Source organism: Grampus griseus (assembly GCF_964374135.1).
Source record: "Grampus griseus genome assembly, chromosome: 6".
Taxonomy (NCBI): domain Eukaryota; kingdom Metazoa; phylum Chordata; class Mammalia; order Artiodactyla; family Delphinidae; genus Grampus; species Grampus griseus.
Window position 1 is genome coordinate 34,723,556 of NC_139000.1, and position 20,861 is coordinate 34,744,416.

General features: G+C 53.6%; 1 protein-coding gene across 3 annotated transcripts in view; it reads left to right on the plus strand.

Annotated features, from left to right (window-relative positions):
• Positions 1-20,861, plus strand: part of SHB (SH2 domain containing adaptor protein B) — a 135,081-nt gene that overhangs the window by 104,071 nt on the left and 10,149 nt on the right. For all 3 annotated transcript variants that reach the window (XR_014296907.1, XM_082657114.1, XM_082657115.1), the window contains exons 4-5: positions 242-413; positions 6,435-6,554. Coding sequence is in view for 2 of the 3 variants with exons in the window: in XM_082657114.1 (XP_082513240.1) it covers positions 242-413; positions 6,435-6,554 (292 nt within the window). In the remaining variant the exon portion in view is untranslated. The remainder of the gene's footprint in view (positions 1-241; positions 414-6,434; positions 6,555-20,861) is intronic.

Below are 20,861 nucleotides of genomic sequence, written 5' to 3' on the forward strand. Positions count from 1 at the left end.
AGTGGCCTCTGGGGATTCAACCAGCCTCTCGAATGCACCGTCTGTTTCTGATGGCACAGGCTTGTCCCGTTTTAGGAAGCCCACGTCTTTCGAGCCATGTTTGTTCGTTGCCTGGAACCCTTCTGCCTGCAAGTTGTAAAGCCCCAACGAGAACCATCAACCGTGACCCCACTATGCGCCACTCCTTGAGCTGAGCTCTGGGTAACCAGGTAACCGTGCTCTTTCTCTCTCTCCCCCACAGCCCAGTTTAATGGCAGTGAGAAACGGCAGTCATCCCCCTCGCCTTCCCGGGACCGGCGGCGCCAGCTTCGAGCTCCCGGAGGGGGCTTCAAGCCCATCAAACATGGGAGCCCCGAGTTCTGTGGGATCCTGGCAGAGAGAGTGGATCCTGCTGTCCCACTGGAGAAGCAAATGTAAGTTCTTAGGGAGCAAAGCCCAGTCTCAGCAACCAGTTCATGGAGTCACTGTGGAGGCTCATAGAAGGTCAAGGCCACTGTCAAGTCTGTCCGATTGGGGTTAGAGTGCGTGTCTCCTGATTTCTGGCCCTGTCTCTCCACACTGTGTCGCCTGCCTTCCTTTAGTTGGCTAGTAGGAAGTTCTGTGAAATCGTCCGCATGGTGCACCCCTCACTCTTATATGCCCCTTTCTAATTTCATCATCCAGCAAGTGAGTTTTTGAAAAGCTGAATGTATACTAAATCTTGCTGCCTAATTATATATTAGATTTATTTTTATAGCTGTAGTGATGGTTTTTGTTGTTGTTTTTTTTTTTTTTTGTAGTGATGGTTTTGCCCCACATCTGCTTGATATTAATTGGGCAAGGCCTGGACACTCTTGACTTGGGTTTTTCCCAGAGATTTCCCAGCTTTAATCGACGTCCAAGTCCCATCCCTGCTGCCCCTTTCCCTCCCTGCTTCTCCTCAACACCGCTGGTCAGTGTTTTTACTGCCCCTCCCCTTGACCGTGATGACCATCTCCCTTCTCTGCTGGGGTGTCAGGTCCCTGCTCTGCCCTGAAACTTTCAGTGGCTCCCCATCACCGCCAGGATGAAATCCCATATCCCATCTGCCGCTCACTCTGTGAGTTGCCCCCAGACTGCTTTTTCAGTTTCTCATCATTCCACATACCTACCCTAGAGTGAGCTTCTCCAGGAGCTTAATAAAACACGTCCTGGATCCTGTGCTGGCACCGTCAGGTGTATCATCCTCTTAACAAGCGAATGTGGGATAAATGGGGTGATCATCTTATTGCAAAATGAGAAAATCGGGGCTCTAAGAGAGGTGGAGCCTTGGCTAAGATATCATGGCTCAGAGTGCAGAGGTAGGATTCGCACTCCATGACTCAACCCCACACTCTCCCCTCACTTTCCTCTCATATACACTTCCCCCTCACCCTTAGCACGTGGCCGGCACAGAGTAGGCACTCAGTAAGGCCAAGAGATTAGCTGACACCAGGCCGGTTCCTTAGGAGACTTCATTGTGTGCGTTATGTACTATGTTAGTCTCCGCCCAGGGGATTCTGGTCTCACCCAGCCGGCAGTGCATCCCTCACAGGAAATGCTCCCTTGCTGAGCAGGATGCAGAGTTTTCCGAATGATGTCATGTGCTCCTGTGCCCCTTTTTAAGCGTGTGCTGCAGCCTCCTTTGTGACAGCCCTGCGCCTGCTACATCAAGCACATTGGAGGTGGGGTGCGCTCCCAGCGGGTGTTGTGTTAATCACTTCTCACAGCCACACAGATTGGGTGGCAGGTTTTGCTTATTTCTGATCAAACTGTGAGCTTTTTAATCAACAAACAAAATATGATCCAGAGATCCCTGGGAGTTGGGAGCTATTCAGCATGCATCCTGACCAGGTCTGCCTGGGTCAGTCTCAGCAACCAGTTCATGGAGTCACTGTTAAGGCTCATAGAAGGTCAAGGCCACTGTCAGGTCTGCCTGATTGGGATTAGAGTGTGCATCTCCTGATTCCTGGCCCTGTGCTTCCTCCCTCCACACTGTATCACTGCCTGGGGTCAGCGGCCCAGCCTACCCTCTCCCCACTCCCAGATGGAACTTCATGGGCCCCTTGAGGGCAGTTCTGCCTTTCCTTTCCCGTTCCCACCCAACAAGGCCCTCGGCCAAGTCCAGAGTCGTGACTGGCTCCCCCCCTCCCCGCCCCCGTCTCATCTCTCTGGGATTATTCTGGCCTGCTGGAGACCCTGCCTCATCACCCGAGAGACGGGCTTAAATAACATCCCACTTCCAGAGGAGCCTGAGGACCCAGGTTCACCGTATCCCCCCACCTGGACTGGTGTTGCCTCAGAGATTAGGGGGCCCCTTCAAGGCCCGACTTCTCTCCACCCTAGCACAGAGGAGAGGGAACATGGGGACACTGAGGGATGTGCCCCAGTCTTAGAGGGTTATTGAAGGTGGACAGTCACACATCTGCCCGGGTACCCCTACCACTTGCTTGCTCTCCTGGGACGGTGGAAAGGCTGCTCAGGTACTCAGGGCAACTGCTCCCGGCCTTCTTCAGGCAGCCCACCGCCCCCTCCGTCCTGCGTCATTATCACCATCAGCATATAAACATGTGCCAGTTGTGAACTTCTTAAAGCAAATAAAGAAGTAATCCTGACGGGACATCCCCCTCTGGCTCTGGCCCCTGTTGGGAACATAAGCTCCATGAGGGCAGGAACTTGGCTGGGTCACCACTGCTCAGTGCCTGGAACAGTGCCTGGCACATAGTATGTGCTCAGTGAATAGCTAGCTGTCCACTCAATGGACAAAGTCCCCAAAGAGGGACTTTCGGAACCTTTTCCCACGTGTCAGCACGTCTTCTCTCCCTTCCATCACCTGCCACTCTCTCACCCACCACAATCTGCTTCCCTTTTCTGCCCGAGTCACCAGGTGACCTCCTCTGACCTCTGTGGCAGCCAGCACAGTAGACGGCTCCCTCCTGCAGAGACAGTCTCTGCTCCTGGTTTTGCTCCTGCCTCCCCCGCCGGATCCTTGTCTCAACCTGACCTGAAAGTCAGACTGTCCGAGGCTCAGTTTCCAGCTACATGCTCTCCCTGGGTAGTCTCAGGATGCTGGTGGTGATTCACCAGTGCGCTTCCCCAGCCCACAGAACTCCCAACTCCTACGTCCAGCTGCCTTTGTGGAATCTTCACTTGGCTGACGAATGGGCATCTTGAATTTAACATGTTCAAAACTGGACTCCTGATCTTCTCCTGGACACCCCCTCCTCCCCAGCTTCCCCACCTCCACAAACGGCATCACATCTACCTAGTTGCCCAAGCCACAACGCTGGAGTCATCTTGATTCCTTTGTTTGCATTATACCAGCATCTAGTACATTACTAAGTTCTTCCAGTTTTCCATCCAGAACACAGCCCGAATCCATCCATCTTCTTATCTCAGGTCCTCCCATGTGGACCACTGCAGAAGCCTCCTCTCTCGTCTCCTGCTTCATTTCCCCTCTGGCCGCTCTTCAGGGAAGCCTGGCTAACCTTTTGTAAGATCATCCAGAGCAAGTATCTCTTAAGCATCTCTGTTTAAAACTCTCATTGCCCTCCCTATGCTTAGAATAAAATCAGACTTCTTCCCTTGGCCCACAAGGCCTCAGGGAACTGGACCCTGCCTTCCTCTCCATCCTCATCCTGTACCACTCACCACACTCACAGTGCTGGACCATTCTTGCTGCCTTTCTGCTCCGTGGACACCCCAAGCTCATTCCTACTTCTGGACCTTTGCATTTGCTGGTTCCTCTGCAGAGAACGTGTTTTCTTTGGCTCTTTACATGATCGACTCCTTCTCACAGTGCAGATTCTCAGGTCAAATGCCATCTCCTTGGGGTCCTCCCCTGTCCATTCATTGCATAGTAAGCACCTCCCCTGCCCCAGTCACTGCCTTCTCACAAACCCAATATTCCTACGTAGCACTTGTCACTATCTGACATTGTTTCCTGAATCTGTTTGTTGATTCTCCATCTCCCTGCATCAGTCCTGTGAGATCAAGGGTGTAGTAAGTGGTGAGTAAATATTGGATGAGCTCATGGATATTGGTTGGACTGGATGGCTATGGTTGAGTCTTCTTAATCCCTATGGTTCTGGCCTGAGTGGCCAGCTCTGCAAAGTCCAGCACATCCCCAAGATGGCCTGCTGCCTGGAATCTCTTTTCAGTCCAGACAAAGCCTCCTCGGGCGCAGGGGTTGGTCCCCAGCCGTGCCCCCCAACCCCAAGGACCACCCAGGCCCATCCTGGCTGCCCTCTCCCCATCCTCCAGTCTAGTGTCCTTTGCCCCGTCTCTCCCAAACTCCTGGTTCTCCTTTGATCCTCGACCCTGAGTCCCCTGCCTTTCTCTCCGTGTGGAGTGACTGGAGCAGCGGGGGAAGGAACCAGCAGCTTATCCTGTTTACCCACCAGGGATTACCCTTAACGAGGATCCAGAGCCCCCGGAGGCCTGTCTGCCACCACCTCCCTTAGTGCTGCTTGTCCTGTGTTCAGGGGGCAGATGCGGACAGCACTTCCCTGGAGACCACTTCTTAGGCCTTCACTGAGGACGGCTCTGCTTCAAATATCTGAAACTTGTTTTCCGAATAAAACAGCATTTTGTCAGCTCACTGGGGCTGTGTTACACAGGTGAAATTTCTCTTGTCTAACCTCTTCTCTCAAACACAGTCATGTATCCTTTCTTAAGCATATCCTGAGCCTTCACGTCTCTGGGAGGGTGAGCGGTCACCTCCTGGTGATCAGTGACCCGGTCACATGCTCATTGGATGGGGATGCTCACATCATACTCACCCTCCAGTCCTTGCTTTCCTAGAGCTGGTTGGGTTTTTTTTAGGTTATAATTATGTCATCCTCACTGCAGCTAACTATTCAGAACACTGCCTTATAAACGGCAGAAAGTGCAGAGAAAGGCAGTGCGACGCTTTTCTCCAAGCAGAATGTCTGTACCAGAACTTTCACGGCTACTGTTCACAGGGCACTCCTGGGCAGGTCCAGGAGGCAGCCTCCCCCATACACCTGGGAGCTTAAAATGTAGTCTGCGCGGGGAGCAGCAGCCTGAAATAGTGATAGTTGGGGAAGTGACCCTTGGCCATCAACAAGTTCAGTCTCTTTCAGCTGATGCTCGTAGCTGCCGTTTGTGCAAACTCACCCCATTGCAGGCTGTGCACCAGCCCTTTAATGCATCGTCCCATTTGATCCTCACAACCCCCAAAACAGGGGTGGAGTGATCCTAACTTGGTAGGGAACCCCGAGGTGTACCCAGGTTCAGCCACTTGCCCCAGAGTGCCCGGCTGGCCAGTGGCAGAGCTGCATCTGTGACTCAGCGGCCAAAGGGTGATCCATCCTTGACCATCCAGCACCCCTGGTTCTCTTCCTGACCCCATCTCTGGCCACCTTCCCACTGATCCAGCCCCTCAGAGACTGTCACGTAAACAGAGACCCGTTCTGAGTATACCCGCTGGTCGGCATCTTAGGATCCTCACTCTGCCACTGCAATTTTACCTTCAGCTTTTTCAGTCTTGAAAATCAACGTTCCCCTTTTGTTCTGCAGTCAAGCATCTGTCACTGCACCCCTCCCTTCTGATTCTGCCACTCACCACATGCTGTCCAGAAGCAGTGGCACTGGGATTTCCACGTGCCCAGTCGATGCCAGATGCACTTGGCAGGAGCACTGGTGTGACCCCCCCCCACCCCAAATGCCTGCTCTCCTGAGTGATGAGCACCGCCCACTAGTCCCACAGATGTCGCAGAGCCAGCACGTGTCCCTCCTGTCAGCGCCCTCTGACGGCTTCTGTGTCACTCAGATGGAGAAAGCCAGAGTCCCCGCATTGCCTTGCGCGCAAGGCCCCCGAGCCGGCCCTGCTGCGTGGCCTCTTCGGCCTCAGCACCCACCCCACTGCCTTGCCTCGCTCCAGCCACACTGGCCTCCTTGCTGTTTCCAAAACATGCCAGGCACTCCCGCCTTTGCTGCCCTTCCTTCTACCAGGTGCGCTCTTTTCCAGCTGCTGTCCTTCGTGGCTTCCTCCCTCACCTCCTTCAGGTTCACGCTGAAATGTCACTCTCTGCAGAAGGCTTCCCTGGCAGCTGCTTAAAGTAGCGGTCCCTCCTGCCAGCTCCAAGCCAGGCAGCCCTGCTTCGTTTCCTCCATAGCCTCCACACTAGACCGGAAGCTTCATGGCGAGGAGATCGCAGGTCTGCTCACTGTTCTCTCCCCAGGACCTGCGTGCAGCAGGCATTCGGTCGATGTCTAGTGAATGACTGAACGCACGGATACACACAGGTGCACGCACACACACAAACGCACGTGCACTGCCTCGTGACAAGGAGGCCCGGGACGCCGACAGCTGCCCTCGGAGAGGCTGAGCCTCGTCGGGGAGGAGCGGATTTCAGGGTGTCAGCTGTGGGGGTCCGTCCCTGCTGGGTTCTGACCCCGTCTCTTCTCCGCAGATGGTATCACGGAGCCATCAGCAGAGGAGATGCGGAGAACCTGCTGCGACTCTGCAAGGAGTGTAGCTACCTTGTCCGGAACAGCCAGACCAGCAGGCACGACTACTCCCTCTCCCTGAAGTGAGTACACCTTGGCCACCTCCTGGGCCCTCGGCAGCCTCCAGCGATGCGTGGCCTGGCCCCAGTGTCTGGGGCAGAAAGACCCGCCAGTGTCCCCCAAGGGAACTTGCCAGCATGAGTTATTTCAAGCCTTGCTTTTCCAATTTGATCTTATTCTGGGATACAGAGGAGTTTTTATGTCCTCTGTTTCTGCCCCCCACAAAGAGGGGGGGCATTTTCCTAGAATTTATATTAAATATCCAAGAATAGCTTTCACACGTACGGTGAGCCAGGGACTATAGAAGTGCGTAGCATGCCTCATCCCTCTCTCAACCCTCACACAGCACTTTGATGAGAAACATCTTGTCCCCATTTTGCAGATTAGGAAACTAAGGCTCAGAGAGGGGCCATGGCTGGCCCAAGGGGCAGGGCCAGTACTCAAGGCCTGGTGTTTGACTCCCCACTGTTCCTGCTGCCGCCATGAGAACCACCCTTTCCTTACGTTCTAGGTTGCTGTTTGGGAAAGTTTCACTTTTAGGTGTCACACAAAGGTTGTGAGGAACACTGGGAAGAGCCAGGAAGAACCTTGCTGGCATTATCACCTGTCAGGTCTTTCTGGATACGAGGCCATTGCTTTCAGGATAGGTGGCCCTGCCATAAGAAAAGGGTTTTTTGATTGAGGGCTTCATCATTTAGTGCCGTTACTGACTGGATGGAACCCAGCGGATTGTCTGAAACCCATTTTACAGACAGGAAAACTGAGGCCTGGAGAGAGGACGGATTTAAAGAATTAGTGACAGAACTGGGGCATAAACCCAGGCCCTTCAGCCAGCACAGACCATCAGGAGTGGTGCAGCCCTCTGCCTGCTTCCTTTCTGCTCTACTCACCATTGTTCAAGGCCATGTGATGGAGAGAGGGCCTGCTGGGATGCAGCTGTCAGGAGAGCCCTGTGCAGGCCGGGTTGTGTAGTCAGTAGGGTCAGTGCAGCCAAGGAGAGAGAGATTGGCCTGTGTTCTCTGCTCAGGACTGACCCCACCTGAGAGGGACAGTGACAAACTGCAGAGCAGAGCCTGGGCAGGAAGCAGAGGCACTGGAAGTCCGCCTGGAGAAGGGAGGGTGTGTGGAGACTTGGGGACACCACAGATCTCTCAAGGACATCAGGGCAGAAGTGGTAGATGGGAGAGTTATGGGCAGGCAGATTCCAGGTCAGTGAGAGGCGCAGTTCTCTAACAGCCAATCAGGAATCAGAACGATCCAAAGCTGCCTCAAGAAGTAGCGAGTATCTCATCACTGGGGGTGTGTGCAGCCAGGAGCCGGACAACCGCCTTGCCAGGGAGGACGTGGAGGGGATTTCTAAGCAGCTGGGAGGGCACTCAGGACAAACGGCACATGCATGCTTCATCGTCCACCATCAGGCCTGACAGCTTAAAGAATCAGGCCAGTTATTGCAGCCCAGGAAAATTCAATACACTAAACCGTGGCTGGGCTGGAGGCGGCCAAAGCCAGAGGGCCACAGTGGGGTCAGGTGCACACCGCTGGCTGTGCTGCCTGGGGCCAGGGGGTCTTCAACTCCCCACTGCTCCATGCAGCCCCCTCCCTCCCTTACTGTTCGAGGTAACCTGGCAACCCGGGTGCCCATGAATGATGCTTCCAGATCTTCACCTTCCCGCCTCAAGGTGAATTGTGCCTTTCTGGACTGCAAGAGGTAAAAGAAGCAAGTGACATCAGAGATGGGACTCCTGTGTCACCACCTTTCCCTTGTGACCCAGACAGCCTGCCCACGCCCTGGGCTTCCTCACTCTCATCACGCTGGCAATCTCTGAGTTCCTCAGTGGATCTCATTCTTCCTGGAATTCTGTCGTCTGGGACCAGGCCAGAGGCGTCTTCCCGAGAGGGCTGATTGAATGCACAGAGAAAAGGGTGGGGCTCCCCGTGCCAGGCCCAGTCGTTCATCATGAGGGCCAGGGCCCCATCGCACTTTTGTTCATTCACTGGGCGCGTGCTGGGCCCCTGCACTGGGCAGGCCTGGCTGAACATTGGGGCCCCTGGTGACCCCACCACAGCCCTGCCTGCAAGGAAGAAACAGCCTCCCAAGTTCCCAGGATGTTTTGGGGCTGAGGCGCCAGCATGGGAGCACACAAGGAATCTCGAGCCAGTGGCAGGAGTACTCATGCCAGCGGTGCCTGCGTGGTCCATTCCTCAGTGCCCTGAGCCCATGCCCTCCGTTATACAAACAGGCCCAAATGCCAGCTCACCGATGGGTCTTCAGAAGAGTGTTTCTGTCAAAGTCCTAAGAGCATAATTCCCTTTTCGTTCCTGGTTTGCTCCCTTCCCTAGACCGTAGGACCACTCTCGGGATGGAGAGCGCCTTGATTCTCTTCTGCTCTGTAACAGGCTTATAGTCCAGGGGCTGGGCTTCCCCACTTGCTGGCCTTGTGGCCTTGGCAGCCACATCACCTTTCTGAGCCTCAGTGTCCCCATCTGTGCATGAGAGGTGACGCTGCTCTCCTTACATCGATGCTTATCAGTGTCTCTGGCTTTCCGGGGTTCCCCTGCCCGTGGGCTCAGCCACCCATTGTCCTTGGAGTGCTGTGGCAGGATCCCCTGCATCTCCCAGGCGAGGGGAGGAGGTGGAGGAGACTGAGGGCGCAGCCCAGGGGCCTGCGCTGGGATCCCAGATCAGAGCACTCTGCCGTCAGGCCCAGGTTTGTCTTCCTGGACCCGTCCTGTCAGTTCTCATTATCAGGAAGTGCAATTTGGATGACTGATCTCTGCCCATGGGTGCTGGAGGTGGAGGGTTTAGTTTCGCATGCTTGTCAGGAGCCATTAGCTCCCAAACGCCAGAGGGGTGGTCTTACCTGGTCAGCCTTCTCTTGAAGAAGGCCAGAAGTGGGTAGGAGGGCTAGGCCACCCGTGGCTGGCCAGAGCAGCCCGCTAAGTGGAGGTGGGCTTGTTTTCCAGAGCAGCCTCAGTTCCCAGTGACCAGTCAGGCTGCCGGCCAGGGAGTGACACCTGGCATTCATCACCTCAACCGCAAATGGAACTGCCCTGGTACTGAATGTCCCGGCTGCTTGGGGCAAGTGCCAGCTTTGCCAGCCACCATGGAGGTCCAGGGACTCCACATCCCGAAGCCTCCCTGGTGGGGGTAGGGTGGGGAGTGGCATTAGCAGGAGTGAGGTGCAAATGTACATTGGAATTCCAGCTATGTTATCATGTGAGCCTTGGGTCATGCGATGAGGGTATTCCAGGGTGGAGGAAAGTGTTTGGGGGAGTCTGGCCCCAGAGGACAGGGCCCTCCACCCCTCCCGTCCTTCCCTCAGCACATATTTGTCAGAGCCCTTGGTACCAGGCACTAGGCCGAGCAGCACAGGGAGCAGAGGAGAGGACAGCCCGGCCCGGGCTGCAGAGCTCCCAGTCTGGGCCTTGTTGCTTGCATGTCTGCACAGAGGCCCTTGGGGGCCAGAGCTGGCGCTGGAGTGAGAGGGTCTGGAGAAGCTGCTGCGCAGAGGTACACTTAAGCCTTAAAGAAAGGGTAGGCATTCCCCAGGCAGGGACAGTTGGTGGGCATCTCAGGTGGAGGGGACAGGCTAGGCAAAGCCCTGGAGATGCAGAAGAGCCTGGGCAGGACTTGCGCCCTGCAGAGGAGCTGAGACTCAGTTCTTAGTGACGGGGCCACTCTCAGGCACCCACCTGTATGCTTAAACCCCACTTCCACCCTGCAAATCCACAACACTTCACGATTTAGAAAGCCTGCGCGTTCGCCTCGGGACAGCCCCATGGGGTGGCCAGGGCAGAGACCACCATCCTCGTTCTCACCTTAGGGTAGAGGAAGCTGACCGACCAGCTGAGAATGGAGTGGAGGCAGAGGACTCCCAGCCCAGTGTCTCCCCACCCGCTCCCAAGCACTCCTTACACCGGCCAGAAGGTCATCGGTGTCGAACCTGAAACGACCGTAGAGGCCTGCCTGGTCCAGTCCCTTTGCTTCATGGCTGGGGAGACTGAGACCCACAGGGGATTTGTGACTGACCAGCTCCCCAGCTGGCAGCTGACCACACTGACGAGAGATGGCGACTGCTTCCCACTGTGGGGACCAGGCAGATCCCTGGACCAGCCTAAGCTGCCACCCACCTGCCCCTTCACCAAAACCCCCCGCACCCGTGGCAATCCAAGATGGCGCCTGCCTCCCTCACCTCCTCGCATCCATCCAAGTCCCCTCCATGGCGGACGCCCCCACCCGTGAAGCAGTCTTGCAGAGGTCCTGCCTCATTGCTTTTGAACACTGCCCTCATCCCCTCCTTCTGCAGAACTCTCCCTCTTCCCCTCTCCAGCCTGACCTGACAGGGCGTCAGACCCTTGGCGCCCTCTCAAGCCATCAGCACACACGTTGGCCCCAGCACCAACCATTGACCCCTGCTACACTCACTCTAGCCTCGGGGAAGTGAAAGGTTGAGCTTTTAGAAGTTGGCAAGAAAACATCACCCTCTAATACAGTTTACTGTTTGGAAAGGCAAGCAGTGGGGGAAAGGGATGAAAAATCTCATTAAAAGGGTTCTTTAGGCACTTTGGACTGTGAATGACTCTTTGCAATTTCTAGTTTCATGAGTTTTTGCAAAGGAATCTGGACAAGATGAGGGAAACAGGACTCCAAAGACCAGAGGGTTTGCTGCTGAGGGCCGGGGAGGCAGGGAGAACGCCAGGGCCTCCTCGTACACAGGGCAGGCTCTGCCTGTTCTGGGCACCCCCTGGGGATGGGGGCAGACAGAGTGGCCCTCCTGAGGCCTCAGCAGGGATGCCTCTGCTCCTTTGACAAGGGCCCAGCCCTGTTCTCTTTAAGCACTGAGAGCCCCAACTCCAGTGGGGGACATGGCCCCAGGGAGCCCTCACAAAGGGGCCTTCAGCTTTCAAATCCCCAAAGGCAAACTTCACAGCATCCTTGCAAATGTGTGGCCCAGATTCTGACCTCGAGACATTTCTGGGGTCTGACCTTTTCCCATCAGGGTACAACTCAGCCCTGATCACTCAGGAGCCTTCCTCAGCCCATAAGCTCTGCCCCTTCCGTGTCTTGTTATTTGATGGGCTCCAGTCTCCAGGAGTTCATAGCCCAATCGGGGAAGAAGTGGTATTTACACGAGTAACTCAGATACTCATAGAACGTGTTTAAGGCTCCCCAAGGCAGAAAATGCTCAGGGCTGTGAAAGACGGAAGGAACCAGAAGAGGGGTTGTTTGAAGGCCGGGCAGATCTTAGACCTGTGCACAAGGTAGAGAGGGCAGCCAGGCAGAGGGAATGGTACAGAGGCAGGAAGTGCAGAGCTTGTGTAAGAACAACAGATGACATTGATGGGAGCCAAGGAGACGGGTGGCCCTAGTCATCAGGCTGAGGAACTGGGGACTCTAACCTGTAGGGCAGGGAGCGTTCCTGAAGGTTTTGAGCAGCGTCGCAGTCATGTCCCCAGAGCTGTATTCTAGAACCATTCATGAACCAGGGTGTCAAATGGAACACTACTCTGCCTCCCTCTCCCCGACATGTCCACAGACATGCCACCCGAGCTAGCACAGTCCAAGAGGTGGGCAGCACGTGGCCACACGTCCCAAGGGGAGATCCAGGGCAGCCCTTTTAAAGATGTAGAGGGAAGGGGCTTTCCTGGTGGTGCAATGGTTGAGAGTCCGCCTGCCGATGCAGGGGACACGGGTTCGTGCCCCGGTCCGGGAAGATCCCACGTGCCACGGAGCGGCTGGGCCCGTGAGCCATGGCCGCTGAGCCTGCGCGTCCGGGGTCTGTGCCCGCAACGGGAGAGGCCACAACACTGAGAGGCCCGCGTACCACACAAAAAAAAAAAAGTAGAGGGAAAAGCATGGGCTCTGCAGCCAGAGATACCTGGGTTCAAACCCTAGCTCCATCTCTTACCTGCTGTTGGTTCTCGGCCAATGACTTTACCTCCCTGATCATCACCTAGAAAGCCACGTAGGCCACTCTCATGAAGTTGTTGTAATAATTAACGCAGCTCAGCAGGTATATGCCAGTCTCCGCTCCTCCCAGCTTTCCCGGAGCCTTTAGAAATTGCCGTGGAAGCAGCAAGGTGGACAGGGCTGCACCAGGTCAGGCGCCCTCAGGGTGCGTCTGGGCTACATCTGCTTCTGGATGACACGGGCGAGTGTCTTCCCCGTTCCCACAGAAAGAGGGTCTGGCATTTGATTCGTAAATTTGCTTCCAGGTCCAAGCTGTCTTTCTGCTCAGTCCTAAGCGTGGTGGGAAGGAGGGAGCGGGACAAGAAGATGCCTCCTGCTCTGATTGCTAAACGAGGCCCGTCAGGTTCCTGCTTGGAGCTGGGGGTCTGTGCTGACTGCTGGGCAGCCAGTCTTCACCCAAAAGATGCTTCCTGGGAGGGTGGTGAGCGTAGCAGGGCCAGAGGAGCTGATGGGCTGCGTTCCAGGGGCTCTGGGGGCACATTTCTGTTAGAGTTGTTTTTCTTTCTTCTCTCCCCTCGTTGATTTATATAGTAGAGGAGAGAGTTTTCAAACAGTAGGCATGTCTGGGTCTAGGCAGGCGGGCCAGTGATTAATCTTAGTTTGTTGCTGCTGACAGCCAGGAGCAAGAAATAATAAAGGTTTGCGGGGCGGGGAGAGGCGGGGGATGAGGAAAGGCTGCTCGCCCTGCGATCATTGGCAGGGAGCACGGACTTCATTTCCTTCTGCCGTCTGAGCACCCCTTGTCGGGTCGACATCTGAGGCTCCAGCCTCTCAGCTCCATGGGGGCTGCTCCCATGGTCAAGCCCCCAGGGTGGTCCCCCAGACCACAGTAGAGCCTCCCCGGCCGTTGTTGGGTTCCCTGCCCAGCATGACCTCCTGCTCCAGGATGTAGGACTCCATCACCACCACTTGCTCTCCTCTCCAGCCTGCCCTTGAGGGCAGAGCTTCGAGAAAGGCAGGTGTGTGCCGCCCGGGGCACTGCTCTGCTGACCAGGGCCCTGGGTTCCTGGCTGCCTGCTCCCGTGACTCTGCACCTCTCTGAGCTGCCAGGTGGGTGTGAGGGCTGGAGAAGGGGGAGTACAGAAGAAAGAGAGGTGGGGGTCAGGCAGACTGGCACAGGGGTAGCTGACTGACTCCAGGCAGACAGTGATGGCAGGAAGGGGTGGAGTGAGGAGGGGCCTTGGGAAGTGAGGAGGGTTGAGGCAGTTGGGGATGGGCAGGGTAAGGAGCTGCCCATTCTGAGGAAACAGCAGCCCAGGAGGACAGAAGCTGCCTACTTTCCAATCCACAGTTTTCAATATATCCCATCACTAACTCCTCCCCATCTCCCCAGGATAGAGGCAGCTCTGTGCAGCAGAAGACATGGGCTCTGGATCAGTCTGGATTGGGCTCTTGAACCCCAGCTCTACCACTTACTAGCAGGGTGGCCTTGGACAAAGGGACTTAACATCTCTGAGCCTCAATTTCCTCATCTATAAAATGGGTTTTACAGAGGTATTCCTGAAGAGATGATATACGTGAAGTGCTTGGCATGTGCCCAGCAGGCATTAAGTGAGTGTGGTAGCCCACTGTCTTTGTTACAGACTTTGGAGAGCCATGGGTTATTGAGGAAAGAGCTTGGTGTGGTCCAGAGCCTTGAGAATTGTCTGGATCTGTCCATGCCCGCAGCTACTCCCCTTTATGGTGGTGGGATTTTAGAATTTATGCAGGCTGCAACTTGAGAAAATCCTGCCTTGTTATGACTGAGACTCAAATCACAGGGCTAGAGTCAAATCCAGACTGCCCTTGTTCTGGCTGTGTGACCTTGGGTGAGTCACTTAACCTCCCTGATCTCCCAGTTCTTGATCAGTACCTGAAGATGATGACCACTTCAACAGGCATTCCTTTCTGTCCCCCTCACTGTCCTGCTGACCCCTATCTCTCCCTCCACATCTTCAGACATTATGAGTCGATTACAAGAACCAGAACCTGGTCCAGGACAGTAGCTCTCGTACATTAAGTACACTTGAGCAGAAATCTTGGGATTTAGGGAACAGAAAGAGACCTTTTACATCACCTGGCCCAATGCCCTGTACAGGTGGAGAAACTGAGACCAGAAAGAGGAAGAAGCTTGTTTGCCTCCTGGCTTCCCATGCAGGCCCTGTTTTCTGGCAGCATTTGCATTGGCCTGAGACAAAGGGCAGGCAGGGGAGAGGGGCCGTCTGCCTCTTTGCTCTCACTACACAGAGGATTTCACATCCTTTCAGGACTGATGGAGGGAAAATGAACTTTCTGTTCAATTAGTGTGCGACGTGTTTTCTCCTTCTAAAAGGTTTAAAGGAAGTGGTGCAATTAGGAGCTCCTCCAACGCCCCGTGCAGGAGACTAAATGAAAACAGTGAACTTCAGAGACAGAGGTTTGCAGAAACCCCGTCTGACCGTGGAGGTGTCTGGAAGGCAGATGGGGGTGAAGCGCTGGCTGCTGAGGAGGCTGCAACAGCTCAGCGAAGGACTAGGGCAGTGGGAGTAGAACAGAGGCCGTGTCCTGGTAGAACTGAAGAGGGTGAGAAACAGCGAGAAATCAGGGGCCTCATCCAGATTCCTGAACAGCTGGGTGAGTGGTGGCACCACCAGCTGCAACATGGACCTGGAATGGTTTTGAAAAACCCAGGAAACTCGTCCTAACTCAGCTGCCCAAAACCAGAGGCAAGGGGTGCCCACACTCACACTGCCAACCCATTGTCCAGAGCACCCACCAGCCTGGCAGTGCCCAGCGTGCCTGCTGATGGGCTGGGTTTTCCCTTCCTGACTTGCTGCATCTCCCCTCCCAGCCAAGCACACGGCATTGCCCTTTGCTCCCCCGAGAGCTCCCTGGTCCCCTCCAGAGTCAGAGCCACCCTGATTACATTTCCAGCTGCTTTTTAATTATCTCATATCAGCCCCCATAAATCTCTCCGTAAGGCTCGCCTGCCGTGGGAGGCGTTCCAACTGTTGCCAGGAAGCCTCTTGTGCCCTGGGACAGCTTCCCTTCTGAGGCACTGGGTGGTCTCTTCAAATGAGAAAAATATTTCTTTCCAATCACATTTCTAACATCTTGTTAATAGGACTTATTTAATAATACTTTTGCAAAAGCCATCTGGGAATGGCTTGATTGAGAGGGCATGTGGGGTGCAGCAAGGACAGGCCATGGTGACAGATACAGACCTTGTATCTGCCATCAGCAGATACAGCAACATGGAGAAAGATGCAGTCAGGAACCAGAGGACCAGGGCCTGAATCACTGCTTCCACCAGCCACGAGGTTCACCCAGCAAGTTATTTCACGTCTCTGAGCCTCAGCCCCGAGGCTCAGGGAGACAGCGGAAGGGAAAGCTCTTAGTAAACCCTGAGTGTCTGTATGAATGCAGGTGGTGTTATTTACAGAGCCCTGTGCTTTCCCCCGGGGAGTATTGGGGGTCTTACTTTGCTAACAGCTAGGTAAATAACTCAAAGCCCCGCCCCCCGCCCCCCCCACCCCCCGCCCAGAGGCATTTGGCGGGGCTGGAAGCAACCAGCTTCATTCAGTAAAATCCCAAGGTTTCCTGTTCCCCATACCTTCAGGCCCTTGCAGCCAGAAGGCTCTTGAATCATCCAGGTCAAGACCCTGGCTTTCGGATGAGAGAAACAGGCACAGAAAGGGAAAAGGACCTTCCCAAGGTCCCGCAGCGAGTTGCTGGCAGAGCCCAGATGTCTCAGCTCCCATCCCAGGGTTATTACCCTTCTGATCCCATAACACTAGATTTTCTCTCCCATTTTCTCCATAAACATTCTTGGTATTTGCGGCAGATTTATACAATCGGATGTCAGATTTTATAGCTCTCGTCTTTGCTCCCACAGTTCAAACGCTAAAGCTATAAAAATGCTATTTTGCTGTGTATGAGTGTGGGTGTGTCACATTCACACGTGCACACACTTCCATTTTGTGCCTCGAATCTGCCCTTTTCTGAATGAAATTGGGTCATTTGTAGAGACGTGGATGGATCTAGAGACTATCGTACAGAGTGAAGTAAGTCAGAAAGAGAAAAACAAATATCGTATATTAATGCATATATGTGGAACCTAGAAAAATGGTACAGATGAACCGGTTTGCAGGGCAGAAATAGAGACACAGATGTAGAGAACAAACGTATGGACACCAAGGGGGGAAAGTGGCGGGGGGTGGGGGTGCGGTGGTGGTGGGATGAATTGGGAGATTGGGATTGACGTGTATACACTAAGATGTATAAAATAGATAACTAATAACCCACTGTATAAAAAATTAAATTCAAAAAAAACCCTATGTTTTTCTGGGCAGCCCTCCCCCAGTGAGCAGCCCCCATCCTCCTTCCAGCTAAGGGTGCTTTCTGCCACTTTTAATACCTTTCTTTTTAAGGATTGTTTCACCTAGGAGGAATATCAGAAACAATTGGTTTTGGCAAAGCTGGCTTATTAGAAATGTTTTAATTAGAACTTTTTTTCTTTCTCTGTTTTCCTTTTGAAAATCTACACGCTGCTCACGGCCCTGGGCGGCTTGAGGATCAGCCTGTCACATTCTCAGCACAGACTTTCAGGGCAGGGGCAACAGTTCAGCAGTGTAGGTGTCACTGCTGCGTTTCTACCAGGCACCAGGCCTTTGACTGGATGGGGAGACAGAGGCACATCAGAGTCTAAGCTTGTAGTCCAGGCATGGGGACAAGAATAGGTGACTACTGTGATGGAGGGAGGTGTAGCAGAGAATGAGTAAGGGAGGAAGAAAGTGAGTCTGACTGGGGGCATCTCAGAAGGCTTCCTGGAGGAGGTGGCATGTGAGCAGGGCCTAGGACGATAATAATGTATTGGGAAGTAACAGAAAGGTAGAAGGATGATTAGGTTTGGTATTAGAGGAGAGGTCTCTGCAGTGTCCCCTCTCCCTGTGGTGCTAACTCCCTGTGGTGCCAACTTTTCAATTGTCCCCTCCACATAAGCCCCCCGTGGCCCAGGTGACTAATAATATTGTGGACAGAGATGTACCTTGTAAACTCTGAAGTCCTAGTCAGCTCTCTCTCTGTCTCCCTACAGCTTCTGCATCTCTGGTCCTTTATCTTTTCCACAATTCCTTCCCACCTCCCAACTTGCCAAAGAGTAGCCACATGCCCCTCATTTCCACCTGACACTAAAGGTGTGTACCCCACCCTAGCTGAACACAGCCTCCCAAGGGAAAATGCATTTACACAGTGCTGGGCAGGCGCTTTGCAGTCCCTGGTACCTGGTGTTAGAAATTGAAGAGGCTTCTGCAGCGTATCCTCTGAGGCAGGTAGAATTGTGCCAGTAACAATGATTAAAAACTTGGGGGGGGGCAGTATATGAGTTCTGACACAAGTGATGATGAAACCACTGAGGCGGCAAATGCATGAGGTGGTGTGTGCTGGGCACACCCACCTTTCAGGTTCACGGTCTCCCAATGGGAGCATAATCCTGTTTTGAGTTCAGATTTTCAGGCTAGAAAAATACTTTCTCCTGTCCTCAGTTGTTCGAGTCTTACCCCCTAAAAATCTTCTGTGATGAAACAAGGGTTGACTTTTACTTTTGTGGAAGTTGTGCTTTTAAAAAGCAATCAGTTCCAATAGTAAGTAACTTTTGGGAACTCAATTACTTGCAGCCATGCTGAAAAAAACTGTAATTAACGTGGTCAAACCCTAGCCAAATAATAAAATGAAAGCTTTGTTGTGTATCAAGACAGAAATCAATTTCATTAGGGAGCAAAGAGCCAGAGATTTAATTTTGAGAAAACTCTCCACCCTGTGGACAGAGGTTGTCAAGAAGCTGCCAGAATGAATGCCCAACATGAGAGGATTCGCCCTCCAGAGCCCAGATTACTAAGGGCTGGCAGTGACCTTTCAGAATTACATTTGCAAACCTTCCAAGTGTGGCCACAGCCAGTGGGACTTTTGCTTCTTAATGTTCTTGGGCTGGTGCCCCTTTTGGTTTGGTCAAGAGGTGCATGTTGTCTGCACCCACTGACACTTGCATGCCAATGAGATCCTGTCCCTTGGGATGGGGAGGAGGAAGAAGACAGAGGTGGACTCTGGAGGTCGGAAGACACCAGAAAGGAGTTCAGCGAAGGCTCAGAGTGTCCACATGGTGATGGAGTCGTGTCCAGACAGCAGGGCTAATAGCCAAGTGGGACATACCCACTGGGGACACTGTCCGTTTGCAGGCCAGCATGTGTATGAGAGATTGTGAGCAGCAGGGGGGACCAGGACGAGAGAGGACAGCTGGAGAGGAGCAGCCTCAGGTCTGCGCCTGCTTCTGTATTCCGCTCTCCAGGGGGCCTTCCCACAGCAGGCAGAGGAGCTGTGACCTGCTGGAATGTGCTAAGTCACATTTCAGCTCAGAACGTAGAAGGACTTTCTCATGGTCAGAGCCATCAAAGGTTGGAAAAAGTTGTACCTGTAAGGAGTAAGCTCCCCAACACAGGATAAGCCACAAAAGCTGAATATTAGATGTGAATATGGACTTTGCATCATCAGATAGAACAGTGGTTTTCAAACTTGAATGTGCATCGGAATCTCTTGAAGAGCATATTAAAAGCTGATTCAGGTTCCAGAGAGGCCCAGGGAGTCGCAGGCTTAGCAAATCCCCAGGAACTTGATGTAGGCATTTTGGGGCACATTTGTAGAAACTCTATATTTGAGAAACCTGCACTCCTCTTCCAACCCTGAAACTCTGGGATGTCTGTAATGAAGGTCAGTCCTTTTGTTTAATATCTGAATAGTCATTCCTTCTTCATTGCATGGTGTGAGCACCTATGTGCTAAGTTTCAAAGGTTTAGCAGTTTGTGGGACCTCAGTGGTCACCTAGTTCTCTCCCTTTGTTGTATAGATAGATGGGGAAACTGAGGCCCAAGGGGACAGGAGCCAGGGCTGGGACCAGGTCCCTGACATCCAGTTCAGAGCTCTTTTCACTTGCTTTCAGTGACTTTAAGGAATATCATAAAGTCCGCCCCATTTCACAGATGAAGAAACTGAGGCCCAGATCCCCAAGGACTGTTGGGAGCTTTTCCACTGAAAACCACCATCACCATCATTCACATGATATGCAAAAGGCCCTTGGCCAGGGTGTCTGCGTGGCTTAGAGTCAACTGTGTGCCTTTGAAATTCCAGGGAGGAAGAACGGACCCTCAGGTTAGAGGAAAGACCACTGAGCAAGTAGGTCTGTTTTAGCTTTCAGTTTTTAAAGGCCCTCCTGGATTTTTCCTTCTTTACTTGTTTGAGTAAAACTGTGAGTTGGATCAGGTGCTTTGTGGGCGAGTCCCCTTCTTTGCTGTGCTAATGAATCGGTTGGTCAGTTAGCAAGGGACGCCCCATCCAGGAAAGGAGTTGGGTCTGGAGGATAGTGAGGGTAAGCACTGTGCTTTAAGGACAAGGATGAGAATTGGGGTTGGGGGGGATTGCTGCCTTCTTCCCCCTCCCTGCACGTCCACCTCCACCTTCCACCTTGTCACAGGCATTGCTGCCTACTCTGAGCATACAGAGGCTATGGGTAGTGCCCAAGAATCCCCTACAGCGAATGGCACGGGGGCGGGGTAGGGGGGAAAGGGGCACATTCTGGATGCACTGGAGAATGGGAGCAAACCTCCACCCCTTTCTGGGCCTTAATGTCGTCTGTAAAACAAGAGCAGGGAAACACATGGTCTCAAAAGCCTCTGCTTGGTGTCTGGTCTATCTCGGAAATGTTGAATACGGAGCAATACACACAGTACTGCCATAAACCAGTATTTTTTAAGCAGAGAAGCCTCTTTCCTCATCATTCCCATTCTGTTTTCATGTGGACCCTGCTGTGTAACAATGTGCTTTTGAGACTGTTGGGGAATACCACTCCATGTTTGGGAAAGTCGATCTCAGGGTCATAAACACCATGCCCATAGTCACCCAGCGACAGAGCTAGGGCCAGAACCCAGGCCTGCCACCCCAGCCAGGCAGGCTGCCCAGCTGGAGGATGTGGTCCTGCTGCCAACGTGGCCATGAATGGCAGACCAGGCAGACAGGGAGACACGCTCGGTGCTCAGCACGGAGCCAGCAAGGCAAACCAGATGGGCAGCAACTTCTACTCAGGCTCCTGCAGTGCAGGTGGGGACAAAGCCATGTCAGAACCCCTAGAGCCTTAGCACCTGCCAAACTTGCTCATGCACCATCCAGCTCGGATCTCAGGATGGTTCTTATGGGTGGGCAGTGAAAACTCCATCCCGCAGATGAGGAAACTGAGGCTCAGAGAGAGGCACAGCTCGGAGTGGCAGAAGGGGACTCAGACCCAGATCTGGGTCCCGCTGGGTCTGCAGGTGGTGGTCCCTTTGCCCTCGTCTTGCTGTCCTCATCCCGGAGTACT